This window comes from Falco cherrug, chromosome 8, assembly GCF_023634085.1.
Source record: "Falco cherrug isolate bFalChe1 chromosome 8, bFalChe1.pri, whole genome shotgun sequence".
Taxonomy (NCBI): domain Eukaryota; kingdom Metazoa; phylum Chordata; class Aves; order Falconiformes; family Falconidae; genus Falco; species Falco cherrug.
The window spans coordinates 21948064-21971720 of record NC_073704.1 but is presented as its reverse complement, the minus strand read 5'-3'; the positions used below and the strand labels follow the sequence as shown (position 1 = coordinate 21971720).

At 39.0% G+C, this 23657-nt stretch overlaps 1 protein-coding gene across 2 annotated transcripts in view; it reads left to right on the top strand.

Annotated features, from left to right (window-relative positions):
• CERS6 (ceramide synthase 6) overlaps positions 1-23657 on the top strand; it is a 128451-nt gene that overhangs the window by 64079 nt on the left and 40715 nt on the right. For both annotated transcript variants that reach the window (XM_055718839.1, XM_055718838.1), the window contains exon 4: positions 1032-1089. In XM_055718839.1, coding sequence (XP_055574814.1) covers positions 1032-1089 — 58 coding nt within the window. The remainder of the gene's footprint in view (positions 1-1031; positions 1090-23657) is intronic.

Here is a 23657-nt window from a genome sequence, read left to right as displayed (position 1 = left end):
ATATGTAATTGAGGATGATTCATGCTACAGTATTGCCTCACACTAAACAAGTAAATCTCAGCCTGCTATAAATGTTACAGATAGTACCTCACTGATGTTTGTCAAACATGTTTGTGTAGTTGCTCCAACACTTTGGAGGGAAAAAAAAAATCCTGTAAGAATTTACACTGCTTGAGGCTTTATTTTATTTCCTTATACTTCCATGGGCTCGTCTTTCCTAAGCTAGTAATGGGTCCAAAAGGTAGGAAGACACCCTGTATGTTGTCTTTTATTGGGGAAGGGAGAAAGATACAGGAGAGAGGATGATTTTGTATTAAAACTCCTGCTGGTTTCTCTTATTTTCCATGGCATCTTGATCTAGCTTCTAGATTGCCTGTGTCTGAAAAGAAAAGCTAAAGGCCAACAATTATTTCATGTGTACTTGGAAAAAATGTAGAATCCTCTTTATCAAGGAAACTTTTTGGAAGCAGATGTAAATTGTGGATGTATATCTGTATGCAGCATACCTCTCTGACACAAGTGCACTCCCTAAAATGAAGTGCTGGACTCTGCTTGGTGAATTTGCAGCTCATCGTGGATGATGCTTTTCATTACTTTAGCGTGCTGCACATCAAATAGTCTTAAGTCACCTGTTGAAAGCTTGATAAAATGTCTTCTTGTCACTGTCTTGGTGTTTCGTAAGAAGTGCACTTCTTGGAGTGGGCATGTGAATCGTTCTCTGTCCTCCACTGTCCTCCTAGTTTTCATTAAACTTTTAAAAACTTAATTATCCTTGAAAATTTGGGGGTTTTCTGTGATGTTTAGGTGAAATTAGCCAGTATTTTCAAGGGCTGATGGGAGGCCAGGATAATTGGGCAGATGAGCACAATGCTTGATAATAAAAGTTGCAGAAAACCAGACCACTATTTTGCTTCAACATCTGTTAATGTGACCAGGATGTAGTGGTTTGGCAGTGCTGTAAGAAATCATGGGTTGAACTACAACATATGTAAACCTGGTATCCTAGAGTTAATCCCTTGTACCTTTTGCAGGTGGAGATTTACATTTTACCTTTATGTATTTACCTATGGAGTACGGTTCCTGAAAAAGGTAGGCACTTATATTATTATGCTTTCATAACACATCACAGATTTGTTTGAAATCTCATATAGGTATAATATAAAGGACAGGCATATGAAGAATAAAAATTAGAATTTAATTTGCATTCATAAAATGAGTTGTTACTGGCATTGGTAAGGAATATAAGTTCTTATCAATATTTAATGGAATAAAAAAAATAATTGATATAGCAGTATGCCTAGTTCACTTTATTACTTTTCATTATAGGCATTAAGCTGGCAGTAAGGTTTACCAAAGTATTTGTCTCAATTTCTGCATCAGCCTTGTTTAAATGCCTCTGGCAGAGGTTGCTTTTAATTAACAAACAAAACCCATTAGTGTTTTATAAAATGCTATTTTTTGCCTGTTCTTTGTCTGACATACTGTGAAAAGAACTTTCTATGGCATTTCCCATCAGTGCTGTGTTTCTGGTGATTTAAGCAGAGAAGGATATTGGTAGCTTCTAAATGCCCTGCCATAGGTCTATTAACCCTGCCATAGACAGTAATAGGGATTTATGGTGCAAATTGGTTTTGCATTGTGACTAGTTCTTAGAGCTTTTGTATAAGTCAGGCCATATATATGTAATTCTGAGGGGTGAAATTAGGGGAATGTGTGGTCTCAGTGTGTTTGTGTAATCTTAATCTGCTTCATTTTGGACAAAAATTTGACATGAGAAAATGTATTCTGAATATTTCTGGTGCTTTGTAAGTAAAAGTAACTATTTAAAAAAAAATCCTCATAATTTTTACAGGTTTAATTTTTGAGGCTGTCCCAGGTGCCAGGCAACTCGGTGCCAGCGGGACTGATGATGTGCCTGTACAGAGAGGGGACATTTGAGCTTTCTCAGCTATTTAGCAGTAGTCAGCCCCAGAGGAAGCATATGCACCAGTCCTCCAAACAGACCAGAGCAGCACGTAATGTGCAACCTCTCCCTGCCTCCTTGAACGCTTATACTTTGTGTGTACTTCATCCATTAACATGCTGTATGGTCATGATCTGATATTCTGTTTTCTGCCTTTGATTCAGTCCATGTCTTCAGTATGAAATACGAAAATATTTTAATAAGTAATTGTTACAACCTAAAAGGTTACTCCGCCTGCAGGTATGTAGAGATCATGACTATGGGTTCATAGGATTCTGTAATACAGAAGGACACGGAGGCTTTATCCTCTGAATTTCTCTACTTTATTACAGATTACCACAAATACCACAAAAATCACTATTAGCAAGTATCACAAAGTCACTTCTAGAAAGCATGCCTGTGATTAATAAAGCCAATCTCTCTCAGCACAAAGAAAGTGTCTGTTCTAGGAAAAACTTGGAATACCAGCATTTCTAAAGACTAAGAAGAATACAGTAAATGCATGCTCCATTACAAGCCATTGTGAGTTGTTTCTAAGTGCTGAGTTGACTTGCAAAGTGCAGGATGTCTTCCAGTTCAGCATATCACTGCAGTTTAAGGAGGGCAGGCTGATGTACTATGGTTGGTTGAACAAGGTATACTATTGCTTGCTTAACAAGCTTAACAAGGATCAGTTGTGTAATTCCACTGTAATTTTTATTTCAACATGTTTAATTTTTAGAAAGAGAACTTGTTCATTACGTTATGTATGTATTTTTAATTACTTGTTTTTACACAGTGTTGTAAATTAGTCTCGCAACATTTTAATGCTATTGTCATTATTCCAGTGTTCTGCTTTGTATAGTCAGGTCTTTCATATGGGACTATACGTAAAGTAACAAAATCATGATTTAGATGGTATTTTTATGTACAACATCTCCCTAGTAACACTGTGTGACTAAAGGAAAGAACAGGCTTTTTGCTGTTCATCAAACATCAAAGATTTTGCTGAGTCCACTGATAGGGGAAACCTGGGTTTGCAAGGAATAAAATCCAGAGCCCAAAATCTGGAGGGAGACACTTCTGTGGTACCAAAGGGGATAGTCCTTTTTAATTTGTTTTGGTTTTGCTTAATGGAATAATTGCAAAGAAACACTTAATTGCTTCCTTAGGAAGCTAGTGAAAAAAGTTTAGCATAACAAATTGTTTTACAAATTTGATAAAAGATCTTTCCTTCAGAAAGCTATGTTGCCTGGAGAGAAAGTTCATTTCATAGTCAGCAGTGTCTTGCTGTGGTAATGCTGTAGTAGATCTGCATCCTTTCAAATAACAAGGTCTGCTTAAGACCATCCCTAAGATACCTAGTCCAGAAGACTGATAAGCATGGTGAGTGAGCCCAGGTGCAGTGGCAGTCCTGGCAGGTGTGCTTCCATCACAGCAACACATGCTGCCTTGGTGGGAGTGGGTGAGAAAGAGTAAATGCTACAGGTGATCCTGTTTTGAAGAACGGAATATGCCACCAGCATAGCACCACATTGGCAACACTCATTTTGACTTTTAAAATCTAAGCTAATGCTTAGTTAATATGTAACTGGATAGTTATATAAGAATTTTTGATACGGTGTATCTTTCAAACATCCACATGTAATAAGAGTATGTTTTTAAAGGGGAAACGGCATTTTGATAATTTTCAAATGAACAGAATCATTCAAAGTTGTATGGTTTATCCATTCCTGGATAGTTAAGGTCCCTAATTTGAGAAGGCTTTTTTTGTCATCTTGAGTGGAAAGTGCTTCTTATTAGTTGGTCTTAAAACTTTTACTCTCATGAGGTACTCCCTTTAGAAAAGTGAACCAGTTCAATTGCCCAAAAGGTTCTCCCTAAAACACTATGCCCAATGAGTTGCCTCTTTTATAGAGTCTTTGTTGGCTCTTGAATTGCCAGGCAACAAAATACTCTGACTTCTATATTATTGTCCTTCCCTCACAACTCGACCTAGTCTCCTTGCAGCTTGGGGCTCTTTTGCTTTGCTGCATATGTTGCTGACTTAATGTTTTTTTTGTTCACATTTGGCTCTCTTAAATGTTCCTTCCTTAGTTTGAGAGTGAAATTCATCTTTACCTGCAAGATTGGCCCAGAGCCCGTCAATTACTTAAGCACCACTTCGAGCTAGTTTTGAGGTCCTTTGCTTTGTGCTGGCCCTTTGCCTAGAGGTGAATTTCACCCTTTTAGTTTTTCTCTGAAAACACCTTTCTTGTAATGCCCTCAGCACATGAATCATTGCTACTGTCACCTTACCCATTTGCTGCATAAAGCGATATTACTGCATCAGCCCATTATCAGCAGAAGGGGGGATGTCTGTGTTTCCTTGTGTCCGCCAACCCATCCGAGGAAGATCTGGCAAACCACCATTCTTGCAAAGGATGCCATAAGGTCTTTGGTGGCTTTGCAGAGCTGACAAGCTCTTTGGGAAGATGTGCCCAAGCTTAATAAGCAGTAATTAGTTAGCAGACTTGTCAACTTTGTTTTAGTTCTGAAAGTGAGATACTGTCAGTGTGGCATGCATGCCGATATTAATTTATTTTTAGAATGGTAGTAACTAACTGCATTAAAGGTTATTAAATTTGTCTTGCTAGAGCATCTCACAAGGAGAAAGAGGCCTGGGGTTTCAGCTTTGATTTTAGCTTCCCTACAGAAGCACATGAAAGCTAATAAAGCCAGCATTCAAAGCAATGTTAATTCTCACTAAAATGCTGTGGCAAGCTTGTCTTTGTTACTATCCATGACTGCAGTTAATGGCTGATCTAGATAAAAGAAATTTCTGCACCCAATAAAGCAACCTGTAAGCCTTTATAGTAACAACTGCATGTGACATGGTATATCAGCTCTTTTGCTGTGCTATAATTGCAGAGTACATTGCTGGAGATTTAAAAACTTTCTTCTCACTGAAAGCTGTGTCTCTATCAAACTGTTTTGTTGGGTTTTGTCTTTTTCCAGTGACAGGTGTATGCTCTTAAGTCATAGATAAAGTAAAAAAAGAAAAAATAATTTACTTTTGTTGAACACTGTTTTCAAAACACTTTACAAGGAAAAAGTGCCTGACAAAGCTTTGTCTTCAAAGTTTGCACTGTTGCAACAGAACCCATCAACCTATATGTTTTAAAGAAGTTTTTTGCCTTAGTCACGTCTGCAAGACACATAGATTGGGCCATTTTGTTGAATAAAGTACGCCATGAACTCATTAATATCCTTTAGTTTGGGAAGGCAGAGGATTGGCAGTAGGGTGTCTTGCATGCAGCTGTTTGTTGTAGGCCATGGTGTCATGATCAGGTGCTGATATTGTATATGATGATTTTTAGCAATGTAAAACGCACAAAAACCTGTGCTTCCACCCTCTCTCCCTCCCTCTATCCATATGGACATCTGCTTTCCACAGTCTCTGGATCATACAACAGCTGCTTCACAGCACTCGCCTACATCTTCTGCCAACTCCACCACTGAACTGTCAAGGCAGGGAGACCTTTGTGGAGTTTGTACTGGTCTTGTCCATGGTGCCTTCTAACTTAAATGGGCATATGTTGTCAACTTTGCCTTTGTTGTGATAACATGTCACTCATGAGGTGATATTGTATGAATGGGCTTCTTATAATGTCTACTGTTGATGGCTTACATCATACCGAGCTGCTTTGATTGTTTCCCTTTTCGTTGGCCTAAAGAAACAGTAAAAATGCAACTTCTACCATTGGTGTCTGCCTTCTTCAGTCAAGAGATTATTTTAATTGTGGGGTGCTACTGTGTGATTGGTACATCTTACAGACATTTGCAATATCAAGGGCATCTGTGCCCCTTTCAAGAGTTACAGTGAAGTGAGAGAATTCTGTGGTAAGAGTAGAGAAGGCAGGGTAGTCGCTTTCTTACTCACAAATGGACCACACACAGAGGAATAGTTCGCAGCCTTCCAGATACTCAGCCAAACCATTGCATCACCTGCATATCACATCTTAGTATGTATGCATAAGAGAGCAACAGATTTGAGAATTTTTTTTACCATAGAGGAGTTAGTATTTAATTATCATATTAGATAACATATGAGATGTTCTTGCCTTCCCCAGCTCCTGTGTGCTTTCAGTCTTTTTTTTCTTTTTTTTTAAATTTTTTATTCTCCTTTGCATCAAAATAACTTAATGATTATTACAGAGCTGTAAGGTTTAATTTTATTAGGGGTTTTGCTGTCATTTTCTGTAACTAGTGAAATAATGATATTTCAGTGTCAAAGCATCTCAAAGATGAAATTGTTTCCTTGGTCTTGGTTTTGTTGGGGGTTTTTTTATGTTCCTTATAAATTCTTGCTTCTTCTTAAAGTCCTCTCTAAATTAATAATTTCAATTGTAGCTATCTTATTTATATTACCAAGTGATATAATAGTGGGATGAGACACTGCTTCCCAAAGAGAGTCTGTCATTGTTGAAGTGAAATGTATGTTTGTCTCTGTTCTTCCAAACCAGAACTTGCAGTTTGATGAAATGAACTGTTAACTTTCTAGGTAATGAGTATAAAGTAGATGTTGGGTGACTAATGGGTTTTTCACTCCACCCCGGCACCCCATAGCACTGTGTTTCAGGACATGCCCTGCAGTGTGGTGGCTAATGCCCTAAAGGGGTGAAATAGGTCATCATAATTAGGATTTGAAGTCACCTCTGTCATTTCTGATACCTTATGAGAAGAGGGGATCGGTGAAGGTTCAAGCCAGTTCACTTTCTGAATCAAATATTATAATTTTCAAGAGCAGATTTGGTGATGAGTATTCTTCTATGTAAGGAAACAGGCTGAGACACCAGCTTTCAAAGAGAAGGTGAAGCTTTCTATCATTACTCACTGCCAGCTCCATTACTCACTGCTTTCTACAGCAGATTTAAATTATTTGGGGCTAAAGAGTGAGTGGCCTACAAAATCCTTTAATGCAAAGCATTCACCTTCCCATCCACTTCTCGTTGCCTGCAGTCTTGGCAAAATTGCAAATGCTAGATGTGACCATCCCATCTTAGTTTTCAAGCTTCTGAAAGAGACATTAGGTCAAGTCTCACTACATTTTGGCAGTATGGACTGAAGCCAATCCTTTCAGCTAAGCGCTTCAGTGCTTTGTCTGAAGCCCAAATTAAAAGAGCTTTGTATTTCTTTTAGAACATCCACAGACTTGCCCCAGAGTAAATGTTTACTTTGATTTATTATTTTTTTTATTTGCCTGTTTCACACTTCTCCTGTAATTTATACCTATGAAACCCAGAGTGTGGGTTTTGCTTTTAGTTTTACTTTTTTAACTTATTTCCATGGTTCTTGTTTTTAAATTAAGTTGTAAAAAAGGTGATTTTATTTTGTTCCATCTGGTATTTAGAGATATATTTACAAGATACAGAACATAAATACCTAGAGTAGGTGATCTTAAATGTAGATCTTAAAAGTTCTGTATTTACTCTTTTGTTAGTCTAACACTAATCCAGAGTAAAGACAATGATAAGGAATTGTCGAATACAAAGCTAGCATTCTTGTGTGGGTGGTACCAGAGCCCTTGTAGTTTTGGAAAGATTTTCATATTCATAGGTAATGCATGATGAGATAGCCCTAGTTAGTGGCATAGAAGACGTGTGTCCAAGTTGATCTGTGATGTAATGACATTGACTCTTACACACAGGTATTTGGCCTCAAATACCATCATGACTGTGAAGTATGATTATGAAAATACGATAGGGGCCTAGGTCTTCCTAGGAGTTGGCATAATAGCCTGCATGCCCAGAAGCGTGTTCCTTTACCCTGGTAATAAATCATTACAACATTCTTTTATCTTTATAGATCACTAAGATTTGAGGCATAAGAGATAGCTACCCAATTATATTTCCACTCTGATCATATATATGTAAATTCTTCCCCTTTCTGACTGCACCCAATATTTTTCAGCACTACCACTTGTTTCATTTGCATGTCTACCAAACGCTTCTTTGCAGGGCACCACACTAAAACTGGCGCCAACAAGACATTAAGTTGGCAGTGACATTAAACTGGCTGCTTTGCTTATCACTAACATAGGAACAAGATAAGTTTTTGTTTTCTTCAGTAATATGTGCAATTAAATCAATGGTGGCTTGGCTCATTAAGAGTTAATGATCTGATTGTGCTCCCATTAAATAGAAAAATTAGCATTAGCTTCAGTGATAGAGAAACAGTGAGGAATTCAGGATTGGCATGTTGCTTGCTTGCTGATCCTTGGTCCTAAGCAGTATGTGTATAATGCTATAGAATGAAAAAACTTTACAAACATCTGGAAACAAAGCTTCCAGGTGACATATGGTGACTTCTCACGTTCCGTTTCCTTCCTGTAATTGCCCATGAGAATTACAAACTCACAAAAGAGCATGAATCCCCTGCAGTAAAAGTCTTGTGAAGTCTATGTTGACAATTGGTCTGCTGGGCCTGGCTGAGACCCATAGCAGCCCTCACAGTGCTGTGCTTGTACTGGTAGCTAGAAAGGCAGTGAGAACACACCAGTGTTTTGACTACTGCTGAGCAGTGCTCACACAGCATCAAGGCTGTCTCTCCAACCTTCCCCCCCATCCCCTCCAGTAGGCTGGGGCAAGATCTTGGGAGGGGATGCCCAAAAGAAGACCCAGCAAAAGAAGAAAATGAAGTGCTTATCCTTGTTTGTGCGCTAACCACTAAGCTAGCAAATTACTGTGTGACAGCAGGAGATGCTCTGTTAGTGGCTTACAGTTTCTATGTGTACTTAGTGAGAACCTGGCTTCCTAATGTTTTCTTGTGACTGAGGGTTCTTTGTTCTGCTGCTCAGCTGAGTTGGCATGTTCTTTGCCTTTTTGAAATAAAATAGCAACAGGATACATGCAGATGTTGCAGCCCTGGGAGACTAGTATGGGAGAGCGGGTATAGCATTTGTGAATGCCATTTTGGATTGCTTGCAGTCAAGAATGTTAGAGCCTTGAAGTCAGACCACCTTCATTTGAAATACTAAAAAGAATTTGTCACTTCATGGTGTGGTGCTCGGGTTTTTTGCTTAATTTCTGTATAAAGTTCACCTGTATCTCTTTATTATTGAGATTTTTAACCTTAGAGGAAGCAAATAGTTGTTGATACGCACAACAACGTCATAGAATTGTTATATTTGGGGAAACAGGCTAACCCTGTGGGAAATAAGACTGGGACACAGGAACAATTTTACTTTTACCTGGAGTGATGTCTCATTTGCCATTCTGGTTTTGGAAGTTTCCTGCTATTCATCTTTCTATCAATTTTGTAGCTATTTTGGTATTAAGTTATTTAATGGCTTCACTATGCTGTGTCTTGCTTCTTTTCTATCACTGATACTTCATTTTCAGTTTTCTTCAGAAGATCCTGAGGTCTGTTCTGAATGTGATCGCATGTTCAGATGTCATCAAATACATCTCCATTTATTTTAGCTGTTAAGTAAAACCACTTTGGAAATGTTAGCATATACTTCCTCCTTAAAGGAAATGTGTTTCAGTTTCTGGTCATTAAGCTGGTAAGTTGGTGATGGCTTATTTTAGTCAAGTTTAGGACCTAATAAGATGCAACTGCTGTCACTCTTTTTGCTTTGGTTAGTCCTGGTCAGTAAGACGTTTTGAAGGATCTCCAAGAGGTGGTGAGCTCTTACTTTTGGCCAAAGTAATATTATTGCTCAGATGCTCCCAGAAAATTGAGTTGTTACTATTAGTGTGAAATCACTACAGCACTTCTCTGTGCATTTATACTGTTTAATCTTCTTCCCTTTAAAAGGAAACTTTTCTTAAAAGATAAATGGATGAGAACCATAAACTGCTCATATTATCCCAAAGTTATTTCTGGTGTTGGAAAATTAAGTTTGAATTGAGTCATTCTTCCTATTTTAAAGAGCAAGTGTATGTTTTCTTTATTATGAAACATGTATTTCATTGTAGTGGGTTCACCTGTTTCTTTCTGAGCCATATACGGTCTCAGCAGGCTTGTGGGATGCTCAGCATGCATTATAAATGCTATAGTAGCTTAATTTGGTCACAAATTACTTTGTCTAATAAATAAGGAAGGTTCTAATTTCACAGCTGTAAGTGAGGCTTTTTTGACAGTGGGGCTGTTTATTCTTAATTGTTCCCCCAAGAGCTGAGTTGTATCTCCATGGAGCAATGGAGCATACCGGGTTGGTTGGTTACTTATTTCTTTCTTTTCCTGACCTGGTTTGTGTAGCCTTGCAAAGAATGGCCTGACCTTGGAAAGCCCAACATGAATGAGATCACCGGTAGTTTTCTACCTGCTGTACAGTATTTGGTTTTTGGCCTCTCTATCTCAAGAACAGCTATGGAAATCTCATGGATTATCTGAAGACGGGTAGTTGGGAGGAGGTGCATCTTTTTCCTTGCAGCTCTCTTGGGAAGGCTGGTTTGTCACAGTGGCCCGTTTCCACGTGATCAGTTCTTCTGTTTTGTGCAGCCCAGGGCTTGTTGGCACTGGAGGGTGGCAAGACCATTCTGGAGAGAAACTAAATTTTATATACTTCTATGTAGTCTTTCCTTTTCCCATATATTCAAGTACCCCTCATGGCAGTATTTTCTACTTTCATCTTTCCTTGTCAGATCACTACACTGCTTCTCCCCACTTCTGAAACTGACTGTTATTTTGAGATTCCTGTAAGTCTGCAGGTTTGACATGTTTTTGTGGACTACAGAAAGGCTGCTTTGCTTAATTCCTCTCTTGTTGCCATCTTTTTACTGTGATGGTTTTATCCAGTACCAACACGTTTTCCCAAAGAAACAGATAGCCATGACCTTGATTTAGCTCTCAGGGTCAATTGTGGTTCAGCAGACTTGCATCGGGGTCTTTCATCTTTCTGAAGGTTATTTGTTCCTGTCAGTTCTCTAAAATATGAAGAGAATAAATAAGGAGTTTTATCTTTGTATGTTGCAGTTTCCAAAGTGCTAGTGAGAACAGGGTGCTTGCCTCCATTGCTGATACCATACCCCATCACTTGGCAGTTCAGCAAGACAGACAGCATCTGGGGTTGTGATCGATCGGCTCTGGAGGTGCAGCTGCTTTGAAGCCAGCTGGTCTTTCGGAGCTGTCCAGCAACTCTTTACTGTAGTCATGCTACAGGCGATGCACCAGGTAGCTTTTTCAAAAGCCTCATGCTGGTTGCATTGCTTTATTGAACCGTGATTGTTAAGAACACTTTTGAAGTCATCATGCCAATTTCATGGGAGAGGAGTTGTGTTGCAGCAAAGGTGACTGCATCTGCAAAGAGCTGTTCAGATATTCAAGCAGAGCATGACTCTAAATAATTTTCTTTTCCTAATATCACTGATTCTGCATGGATATTGCTGAAAAGCGTTCTTTTGAGCTTGATGACGAGTTTTGAAGTTGACATTTTAACTGCTATACTTAGAAAGCTGTGCCATGTTTGGGGTTACTGTGCACACTAAGTCATGATATTGTGCCGTCTGCAGTGGAATGAAGCTGCTAATAGAGAAGAACTCTGAGCTTTCAAACAAGCTTTTGGTTACTCCTTTAGCTGGGGTTGGATTGGGAGATGAAAAACTAAACGAGAAATAATTTTGAAAATTATCCTGTTTGAAACAAAGCCTGCAGTCACTGGGCAGTAAATGTTCTGCTCTGGGATTTGTGCATTGTTGCAAATGAGGTTTACAGGTAAAATAAACAGAAGTATATATTCTTATAGCATGTATAACAAAACAGTATATAGTGTTGATACCGTGCTTCCTAAAAGCCCTGTGTTTTACAAGTATGATAGCTCAAAAACGTCCTGTTGAATGAAAGACCTTGGACTTTGAGATCACTCACAGGATTCCTATACAAGGTCTTCCCCTCTACTCCAGCTGGACTGGTCCCTTGCTTCTGATTCACGATCAATGCACAGTTTCTGAAACCAACAGATACAGAGGTATCAAGTGCATTTACTTGGATTTCTGGATTGTCAGGATTGTGAAATTAGCTTTTCATAATTTCAAAACAAAGGTCATGCTGCAGTTTAAATGAAGTTTTAGTTAGAATATTAATGATATTGTTGTGGAGGAAATAAAAAAAAAAGTTTGAATGCAGAAATTAATAGTTTCAAATTCTTCAGAGAAGTCTTCTGCAGTGCATTGAGAGCATCCTTCATGGGGATTCTTGGCAACATCTGTCATTAGAAATAAAGAATACATTTATTTTTCCTCAATATTGTATGGGAATTGAAAGAGGACATCATTCATGCTCAAAGTACTGACAACAACTCTTTCCACTGGAAGGTATGCTACACCAAAGATCACCTGTAATCACTGAGTTCCCCAAGGCAGCAGTTGGTAGCTGTAGCTTTTTTAACTTTTTGGATTCATGTTACTATAGAGATTCATCATGGGTAGGAGTCAATTTTAGAAGGTCTAATTTGATTTTTTTAAAAATGTACTGCAAAACACCAGCAGCTGCCAGACTGAAAAATAAATTGCTGTATTGAAAATGTCCAGTGTCCTAGACAGTTTTCAGTCTTTCTAGCAATAGAACAGACTTGATTCTGTTGTAAAAGTTTCTCAGCTATTGGAAAGCCATTCGCAGAACATGTTACGTGCTGTTCACATCATTTGGACCAGAAGAAAATGAAAAATGGGCTGCATTACAATAGTCAGTATTTCATTTATCATTTCCAACTCCTCTTGCCATACCTGCTGCATCTAATTTTTCATGAAGCTATTTGTAGTATAGGCACTAGATATTTTGCAGAACAAAATAATACAGGAAACAGCCTCTCAGAAATATTTACGTTGCTGTTTGAAATATATATAACTGTCTGATTCTTAGAATAAGACTACTTAAACCAGGCTAAATGTTTCTGGTTTTAACATTGAGATACCAAAGCATGAGTTTGTGAAATTTCTACCACCTTGGCTTAAACCAGGACTGACTTTAGAAAACAACAACATGGCAAGAGCTGGAAGCAGGAGGTTTGCCTCCAGAGCCCTTGCTGCTGCCCTCTGTCTCCTTTATTCTTGAATTATTTGAAGCAGGCATTCAGCTGGGCACTTCTTCTAGTCTGGTCTGCGTCTATTGTGGTGTTTCCTTCCTGTGTTATACCTGAAAGGTTGTTATATTATCTATTATTGAAACCTTGTAATTACTGTTGTTCAGTGAGCTTATCTGCTCAGTACTGAATAAATACTTTCATTTAAATGAAGAATGTCAGAGGCCACTCTGGAGCCCTTTTAACACAATGCTGATATTTGATATTTTACTGTGCTATTAACAGAGGGATAATGTGATATGTTTGCCACTCAAGGAGAAAATGAAGCCTGCTTTTGGCAGATTTTACTTGCTTTAGAAAATTGATTTGGAGTTTTTTGGGGGGTTTTTTGTTTGTATGTTTTTTTTTTTTTAATTGGAAGACAAATTGCTGAGTGTCATGGTTTAACCCCAGCCAGCAACCAAGCATTACACAACTGCTCACTCGCTCTCCCCTGGTGGGATGGAGGATAGAGTAGGAAGTGTAAAAGTCAGAAAATTCAGGGTTGAGATAAAGACAGTTTAATAGGTAAAGCAAAAACCACACACACAAGCAAAGCAAACCAAGGAATTCATTCGCTGTTTCCCATGGGTAGGCAGGTGTTCAGCCATCTCCTGGAAAGCAGGGTTTTATCACACATAGCTGTTATTTGGGAAGAAAAATACCATTATTCTGAATGTGTGTCCCCCCTTCCTTCTTCTTTCCCTAGCTTTATATATATGCTGAGTATGATGTCATATGGTATGGAATATCCCTTTGGTCAGCTGAGATTAGCTGTCCCGGCTGTGTCCCCTCCCAACTTCTTGTGCACCCCTAGCCTGCTTGCCTGGTGGGGTGGGATAAGGAGCAGAGAAGGCCTTGACTCTGGGCAAGTGCTGCTCAGGAATAATGAAAACACCCCTGTATTATCAACACTGTTCCAGCACAAACCCAAAGCATAGCCCCATGCTAGTTACTAGGAAGAAAATCATTGCTATCTCAGCCAAAACCAGTCTGTAAGTGATGGAAGTTGTTACACTAAAAAAATTTTGGATGTTAAATCCAATCATGCTTTTACACCTTTCCATGAAAGTAGGGCTGAGCATTAGGTGCGAAATGAAACAATTTCTAATTCACTGTGTGAGCAGGAAAGAGCACTTGTGCCAGAGTGTTCTGAAGGATGCTGTTGTGAAAAAGGAGAAATGCCATACTGCATTTTCAAATAAGCATCATGAGTGGATAAAGGTTTCCAGTAAGACCAACGTTAGATCCTATCTAATGGAAAAGGAATTTGTTTCAGATATCTCTTCAAAAGAGTGTAAAAATTGTTGAGGGCATTTAGGAGAGATTAATAGAGTGCTTTGGATGTCTGAGATGTAAATCGTGAGTCATGCTGTGAAAAGGATCAAAGTCAGCGGAGAAGCTATTTTAAATTACTCCAACACTTCAGTGTACATCAACAAGGAAAATTAATGCATTTTGGATAATGAGGATTTGTGAGAGAAAGCCAGTCAGCTTAGGAAATAACTCATTGTGTAAACTGTTGGACGTTAAGGTAATGAATGGTACAGGCAAAAGAGGATCAAGCTAAGCCAGCTAACAGAATTTATTTGTGCCTGAAAAGAAACAGGTTTTTGAAAGAAGCAAGCAAAAGGATAATATCAGCGACATCCTAATTCAGTAGCTGGACACTGATGGCAACAGGACTTTTAAATGTAGGCAATGGGGGCAAATTTTACATAAACCTGGGGAGGAAAAGCAACACACTAATTTAAAAAAATGTATCTAGAATTGAATTTCACTTTATCTGCTTGGAATCCAGCTGAGGGTATTTAATAACATCAGAGAAATAAGTAAATTCTCTGTAATCAGAAGTTTGGAAAGTTAAGCTGGTACTGAGCCATACACAGCATCTTTACTAGTTGTACATTACGCTGTTGTTCAGGGCAGTGAAAGAGTGGCCACCAGACCTTGTGTCCCCCTGTGGAATGGTTGCCAATTTTGACTTCAGCACAGTATTCATCTTCTTGACAGTTTAGCTTTCTGAAAGATACATATTTTTCAGTGTTCTATACATTAAAATGGCAGATCTAGAAGAAGTACTTCCCCAAGTGTTATATTTGGGCAATTTAATGATAAAAATAGTTTTAATTCATCTGGAAACTAAAATGGCTCATTCATACCTGTAGCAAAGTATTTAGCACAGCACTTCTCTATTGCCAGGAGCTTTTCATGTTTTGCTTGTCTTACAAATGAAGCCATCCTATTTTCCGCAGCTAATTAAACCCAAGCAAAGAGTACACATTTGAATATAAAAGCAGGTTATTAATAATTTGACTGGTGATTTGAGTTGCCATTATTGAGTTGAACTCGCTATTGGGGCAGTGACTTGAAGCAGGATAGCTGTATTCTCATTTAAGCTAGTATAACCTGTAGAACAATATGTATTTTTTCACTATAAGGGCTTCAAGTCATAAAGCTGCTTCACTTTACCCTTAAAGTGGTAGGAAAAAGAAGCTTGCCAGTTAATTAAGTACATTATCAGTGAGGTGTTGGGGTTTTGGGGGTTTGCATTTTATTTCCTTCCATTGTTACTCTCTTACACCTCTGAGAGTTTTCTCATTTCTCCTGCTTATTGATGGTCTTAGCTACTGGCTGTTGAACAATGACAGAAGTTAGCAGAGAAATAATGCTTTAAGTTCAAATCTAATTTAGAGTTTTGCTTCTGTTTTTTAACTGCTTTTATCTCACATGTGACTTAAGGAGTTTCCCCAGGGATTTTGGGTTTTGTTTGTTGTCCTGTCCCATTCCCAAGATTTGTAGACTCAAGAAACTGAGGAAAAACAAACTCTCTCCTCTTGCGTAGTTACTCTAGGTTTTTGATGTGGCCAAAATTTACTGTTTATGGTTTTATACTAAAACTTAATACTAATTCTGTAGTTATAAGTATAGTTCCTTTGTTCTCATCTCTACCAGCTGCTCCTGTTGCTGGTAGTTGTTTTAATAGATCAGTTGCAGAAGACCACCAAAAGTTATGTCTGAATAGATCCACCAGGAGGATGACAAATGGAAACAATAAAAGGTTTGTGTCAGTGGGAGGGGAAGGTGAAAAACAAAGAGGAGATGGACATAAAATTTTATGTAGGTTTAGATATTTTTAAAGGCTTGGGAAAATATTTTGACTGTCTTCCTTTGCTCTATTGAAGTAAATGTTATCATGGCCACGGACTCAGAACTGAGTAGGAAACATTTCCTTGCAAACTGTGCTTTTACATTAAAATTACTTAACTTTCCTCCCTGTTCTCATTCTGTTAGAGGAGAATAAAATATGAGAGAGATTTTCTCACTGGGTTTTTTCCAGGCAGTACTTAGTACTTGTGACATTATTAAATACATCAAGAAGTAGTTCAGTAGTAAAGACCTGCAGCCCCACAGGTGAATTGCCCTGATGCTGTATATATATGCACTAACCTCAGAAAAATGCAATGGTTGCAGGAGTGGGAGAGGAAGAGGCTACTTTAGTCTGTCCTTACTCATTGTTGCTTAGAGTTATACCTGTTCTAGCTGTGCCCAGTGACTGAAGTGCTTTAGAAATGGGTCCTTATCTAGTTGCAATCACACTAGTGTGGCTGGAGATGGGCTGATTTTGGCCCACCCGTTCCAGCAACCTGTCTGAAGGAGCTCTGCTCCCTCGGTCATCAGGTGGGACTTGGTATTCTCTGTATTTAGGAGCAGTCAGCTCTTCTGTCAGGGCTTTAGTAGCAGCACTGAGAGTGAGGGGTTCTCTGCTCAAAGGCTTCCTCACTAGCTGCCTGTAATGGCACTGTGTGTTCCAACACACCCTTGCCTCTCTGGGAATAAATCTTGGCCCTGTGAACTGGAGAGATCCTGTATTTCCTATCAGAAATTCTGCAATTGCAATAACTTCCTAATTTTCAGACTGTCAGGGATGATTTTGAGACCTTTTGCTGCAATGCGCCTACACAAATGTAGAGCAAAACACAGCCATTGGAAGAGTGGAAGGTGGAGGGGACTTTTCTTTGGTTCTTCTTTATACAGCTTTTTTTCAGTAGGCAGTGTAGGTTTGTAAATATCACAGTCATAAACATCTGGGTTTGTGCTTGAAATTGTACCCCAGTGCTCACTTAATAAGGAGTTGTCATTTTGTTATTATTAAAAATTGACTTTGTCTCCCTTTGTGGGCTGCGTGTAGTGATGGAGCATGTTATATGTCTATGAAGCAAGCCCTTATGGCACACGGTGAACCCCACAAGGGAAAGCAGCTCCCTGGGAATTTTCAAAAGTCAGCGTTAGGAGTATGATGAGGGATGTGGTAAACACTTCCCATTAGCACATGGCATGGAAGTCAGCAGCTGGCCAGAGTCAGACAGATGTAGTCATCCAGCAGAGCAGCCACAGATAGGAGCTATAATTACAGAAAGTAAATATATAATGATTAGTTTAATTATTAACCACCTTCCTGTATGCCTTTGAGTAACTGTAGTATCAGAGCACAGAGCACTGGAAACTGTGGAGCTTAGTTGAAGCTGCATCCTGTAGAAATATGAGGAGTACTCTGAAATCATGCAGCTCTGCAATGATCTACCAGGAGTGAACTGACCTATTTAAGTTTTAATAATTTGCACTTGGGATTTTTGCTGGTCTCATAAAGGCATCATTTTATACAGGTCACCCTCCCATCAAGGTACGGTTTGCCAAGTGTAAACCTCAGCACTCTCTCTTTACAAACAAATTCCAGACCTACACTTGCGTGTTGTCGTAGATGGAAATTCTAGGCTAATTGATGTGGTCTGGCTCTTTGATCAAAAAATACAAGGCAGCTGTAAAGCCAGTAGCTTTGCTTCACTGAAGTGTCATCAGGCATCCGGAGTGCTCGGCCAAATGTGTCCACTACTTTTTATGCACTCTTCTTACTGTGCAGATAGAGTAACTACTAAATACATTGAGCAGTGTCACTGGGAAATCTGTTACCTGCAAATGAATAGGAACTTTAGCCTGGCTTCTACAATATTTATACAAACCTTCAGCGCCTCTAAACTGTCATAGCACCACTGGCTGCCCAGCTTGCTCATGACAAAATAGTCTTTGAAAACATTACCATTACACATGAAGGCAAAAGTTTTAAAAAGTTTTGCTTACTACAAAGCAACTAGCAGAGGAAGTGTCAGAGGAAGAAGGTACACACGCATGAAAGCAAATATTTTGGGGGCTGGGCCTAGTAAGGGGGCTGGTGGCTGGCTAGTCAGAGCAGGGGAAAGAGACGCTACAGCCATCAGCTTCTCCAGCTGGAATGTTCTCTTCTGTTCAATGCATGCAGTGCTTCAATAGTAGGACCCTTCCGGATTCTCTGGGATTATCTGTTCCTTTCGCCATCTTCATTTTCCATGTCATTTGGAACTTGAAATTGCGCATTCATCAGCACAAGACATAAACACCAGATCTCTGTATGTCATACTTTTAAAGAGAAAAGTGGATGTATGCAGTGCATGGAGCTTACTCTGCCTCTTTCAGACATCATTTTATGTAAATAAATCCAAACTTGAATTCATATTTTTTCTAAAAATATTTTTATGCACACACACATATCTGTATTTGAAATGTCAAGTGCATCTTCCAGTGATCATTGTTAATCTTGGCCTCTTATGTGTCCTTCCGTATATTTTATAGTTTCCGATTAGTAGACGTATCATTTTTAATTACATTTGGAAATCAGCAGTGCAGATTGCTGAGAGGAAAGGCTGAGTGCTTTTCATTGCAAAAGTATTTTTCCCCCTAGACACCTTATTTCTGCAGAAACAAAGCACTGAGCTCCTGAGAAAAAAATAAAAAAAACCAGTTCTGCAGAAACCTGTAACAGCTTGCTTGCACACATTATATGAGAGGAGAACCTCGGGAGGTTCATCGGCAATGTGTCACATTGTCTTCACTTCTGTTGTCCGCTGTGCCAAGACATATGAAAGTCTGCTTGGGTCTGTGAAGAATTTATGAAAATGCTATTCCTGGTGTGAGAAGCAACTGCATCCCAAGTCAAATCACCAGTCACTGGAAGGACTGAGTTCCCTTTGTTCCCAGCATGGTCTTTTGTCAGAATTTTGTGTTTTTGTGGGTAGAGGGAAGTACACTTAATTTTAATGTGTAGGTAACTAAACACTGGTGCTTGCAGAGAGTCATTTATTCTGCAATTCAACCTGCCATAAACAATACTAGTCAGTGCTGTTGGCATCATTTGCTGCTATGGATGTGCCCTCAATGCCTGGCACAGGCGACCAGCAAAGACTGGAAACTAACTGGTATATTTTTTTAAATCGATAAGCCTTTAATATGAGAAATGCTTAAGCAGTAGCAAAACAAATACAGTAGCAAGGGATGATGTTAACATGGTTCAGATCCTGTCTTATCCAGGGTTATTTTTCAGAGGATCACAACAAAACCCCCCAGATTTCTAGGTAATCAGAGAAAGTTTCCAAGACATCATAAATCTGAAGGCCAGGCAAACTTAGTGGAAGATGATAGAAACTTTGGAAAAGTATGGGCACATAACTGACTCAAAACATTCTGGTGGTTCTTTTATAAAACTTCTTCTAAAAATCAAGGAAAAAGTGGAAGAATTTAGTTTTCTTTCTGCTAGAGAGAAAAATGCTGCTAAGTATTGATACTTGTGAAAAAAGAAAGGTCACTTTCTGTGACTTATAAAACTGTGACTTATTTTACAACAATTAATACTGAGGTGTTTTTCTGTAGTTAAGAGGAAAAAAAAGTGTATTAGTTTCTACATTATATGCGGAAGCAAATGTTTTCATGGATATGTACTCTCCTTAAGAGAGAAAGGCTGCAGTAGTCTACACTTACACAGATTCACATTGAGCCAAGTAAGATGGGGAAGGAAATGCAGGGTCACTGTGGAATTTACATCTAAGCGATTAATTTATTAAAAAAATCTCTTGGTTTTGCCATAAATTGGTGGAGTCATTTTTACACTAGAACATAGAGCTCCTGGCATGGGAAACAACAGAAGGATTCTTTTTGTGCTGCCTGGTAATCTGGCTTGCTAATGTCAGCAGCCATTCAGCATACCATGCCAAGAGCATGCAGGTGTTGCAGGAAAAAATTCAAGTGATTTGAGTAATTCCCCTCTAAGCAAGTGCTTATTCAACTAAGTGATGTGCAAGAGGAATGCTTATTAATATATAAAAAAAAAAAAGAAAAAAATACTATAATCCCCAACCATAATCGGGAAAAAAGTGAACATCGAGACACTATTTAATTTAAATGCATAAAAGATCAAATGCAAAAAAAACCCCAAACCACAACCCAACACCCCAGAACAACTGTTAATTACGAATAATTGTCTTTCTGCTGATGTTATGAAATGTGCTGTTTCTTAAAAGCTTGTAATTTTCAGTACCTAGGTAATAAAAAAGAGGTGAAAAGTATTAAATATTTCTATATTTTCAGTCAACAGAAAGATTGTAGTCTCCTTCTCCTCTGCTGTTTCAATTGTACCCTTAGGTAGATAAGAAGTAAATCTCAGAATATGGTGAAGCATCAGTCCACAGGAGCAGAAGATGGTGTTCTGCCTGCTGTGGGAGAAGGCAGCTGCTGTTGAGGAAAAGAGTATATATATCTGTCATACATCATACGTGTGTATCAGACAGTGAATGTTAGGTCTAGGAGTAAGAGCAAATTGCATACAGCATTTGAGGGGCTAGGTAAATGCTGATCGAGAGGAAATCTTCTGGCCTCAGTTGTTTCTGTGAAGAGCAAGGAACTGCTCTAGCTTGATGAAAGGAGTCATGCAAATGCCATGAGACATCTTTGCCCATATAAGCCCTAAATAAATTAGGTGGGTAGAACTTTGCCAGACATATGTCTTATCTTGACTTTAATTAATAGTGCTAATTTCTGTTCCACTTAATATTGCTTGTTGCTGTTGGAGACAAGTTATGTAAAGCGGTATCCAAATACGTTAACCAAGCCAGATATAATCTTGTCCTTGTGAGACTGCGGAGTAGTAAGCATATATGCAGTGAATGCTGAGGATTTCTGTATTGTGCTGGTTTTGTTTTACAGGGTCAAAAGTTTTCTAATTTCAACAGCAAGTTAAAATCTTTTTCTGGACTGAGGATGTCTCATTTTGGTTTGAAATGTGGTTTTGAGCATAAATAAGCTTTTGTGAGATGTGGGGGTTCTCTCATGATGTGCCTAGATTTTTACATGCTGTATTTGATAAAAACAGCAAGCAGATTGTATTTCTTTTATCTGCTGGAAAAGTCAGAATATTTTTCTTACTTATTTGGGAATTTAGGAATAATCCCTTTGGGAGTTACAACATGCTCGTGTGGTCAGGAGTAAATTGGGCACATAACAGCTCTTTCTGCTGGGGCAGAAGCTGCTCTGTGAAGAGCTGGGTTTTGCTGTCATGAGGCATGGAGATGTACTTCTGGAAGTGTTTCTACAATATGTTACTTGTTTCATGTTTGTGGACCACAAAAAGGAAAAATGAGTGCCAGGAACACTGTATTCAGTTTCTGCATGTCTCTTGTTTATCTATAGGCTCACACTTCCACGGGCAAAGCAACACCAGTGCTTGTGGGTACAACTTGCATATTGGGAGTTTTAGTTGTGCTGGGAACAAGGAAAAATTACTCCATTGCTGATATAGCACCTTGCAGTGAGATAAAGCGTGGAAGTAACTTTAGCTGCCCAAAAGCAGTTATTTTGCAAATGTATGTGACCTATGTGTATATATATTTACATTTACAGTCAAAACCTGATTCTATAAAATGTACGTGGAATTCACTTACACCCATGGCATACATGCATCTGATGGGATATGTGTGGGAAAGTAGTTGCTCATGACATAAACAGCTCCCCTCCACATGTTTGAGAACCTAGCCTGTGGCCTTTGTGTGTTTCCTATACTCAGTTGATTCTGCTGGGTACATATGGATGAGAGGGGAGTATTCTTAGTTATTTTGATTACTGTATGATGAACCAAAATTTACCTTGTTATTTTAAAATAATACCTCATCAGGTGCACCTATTGCCTCCCTGATAAAATACACACAAAAATACCTTTCAGCTAGATCAGCTGTGTAGGGAACTGGTCACAAATTAAAGTTGGTTTTTTTTCTCTCCTTTTACTATCAAAACTGACCTTTGACATAATAGCTACTAGCAGCACTTTGAGCAAGACATGCAGGTTTTAATTGCTTTGGGTCTTCTGAAAGCCAGGGCCCAATTAATCGCTTTCTCTAAAGGTAAGTGAATGGGACAATGGATGCAAAACAACCCCAAGCTTCTGGCTAAGCATGCAGACACCTCAGGTAATTTGTTTTTTTTATTTCCCCCAAATCCTCAGTCATTCCCTTGTCTCAAGAGAAGTTTTATTTCTGAAGTTCTTTAAAATTGCTCGCTTCAATGGAGTTGGAGAGAGGTTTGATGTGGCTTTTGACATCTTTCTGTAAGAAAAAGAAAATAATAGAGCTGTAAATAACAACAGTCAACAGCTGTTTATCATCCTTCTCTGTCATTGATACTTCACTGATTAGGCACTAAACCAAAGTGTGGTAAAGCTTACATTTCCATCTGAACTCCTTTATGTTCTGTAAGGGAGAGTGTCAGTGTTGTAAGGCTGGTGCTTTGTGCCCGACATAATTGGTACTGAAGTTTTTAGTGTTCTGTTTCTAGCCTAAGGGTGCCTTTTTGTTATCAGGATCTTGCATTTCCTCTCTTTTCCAGTCCCCAGTTCCTCCCTTCCTCAGAGATTATATACTGAGAACAAGAAGTAAAAATGGAAATTTGGATATTCCACAGGTAGTGGAAACAGTAGCACACTTTTTATGTTAATCAAGAAAGGATCTGTTGCAAAGCCAAGGTACTGAATTTTTCTCCCTGTCTATCATGGGACTTTCCAGGTAGAGCTGGGCTCTGCTCCATGGTGAGCTTGCCTGGTGTGAGGAAGTTCACATACATATCCTGTGAGCACACACAGCTCAGCTGAGCCCTGAGAATGCCAGTATTAGGTCTTTTTTCATTAATCCACCCTTCTCCAGCGTGTCTAGGTGTCACACTGCAGACTGTGTGGGCTTTTTTAGGATTCTCTTCTTCCTGCTGAAGCCTGCAACAGGGTATGCCACAGTTATGAGGTTCACAGAGCACTAAAAAAAAATGCTTCTTGCTCCAACTATAATCATGGTCTACATGGAGAAGTTAGGTTCAGCCTAGGACTGTGTTCATTCTGGAGGTCAGAGGGGAATGTTGTGCTTAAACCAAGCTCACCCTTTACCTCTTCCCTGAAATCCTCCGGGACAAGTATAAGCAAAGTCCTCTTGCTGCTACAACTGTTAGTCTACTCAGAGATGCCAGGCAAGTCAAGGGGGTGCGAGACTGGGGAGGAAAGAGGTGTAAGAACGTGTTGTAGGTGCACTGCTGTCTTAGGCACTGTTGCTCACATAGGATCCATCAGGTTTCCAAACAGCTTCTCAGAAGCATTTTGAGGTGGCAGTGAGGCTTTCTGAGCCTTACATGGCTCAGAAAAGGCAGATGTTCTGCAATGTGTTGGTCTTTGAGACTTAATACATATATTACTTTGTCAGTGTGTGGTATCCTTTGAAGCTTTGTGGTTATAGGTTCCTCTAGTGAGGCCTATTTTATTTAGCATTCAGCATT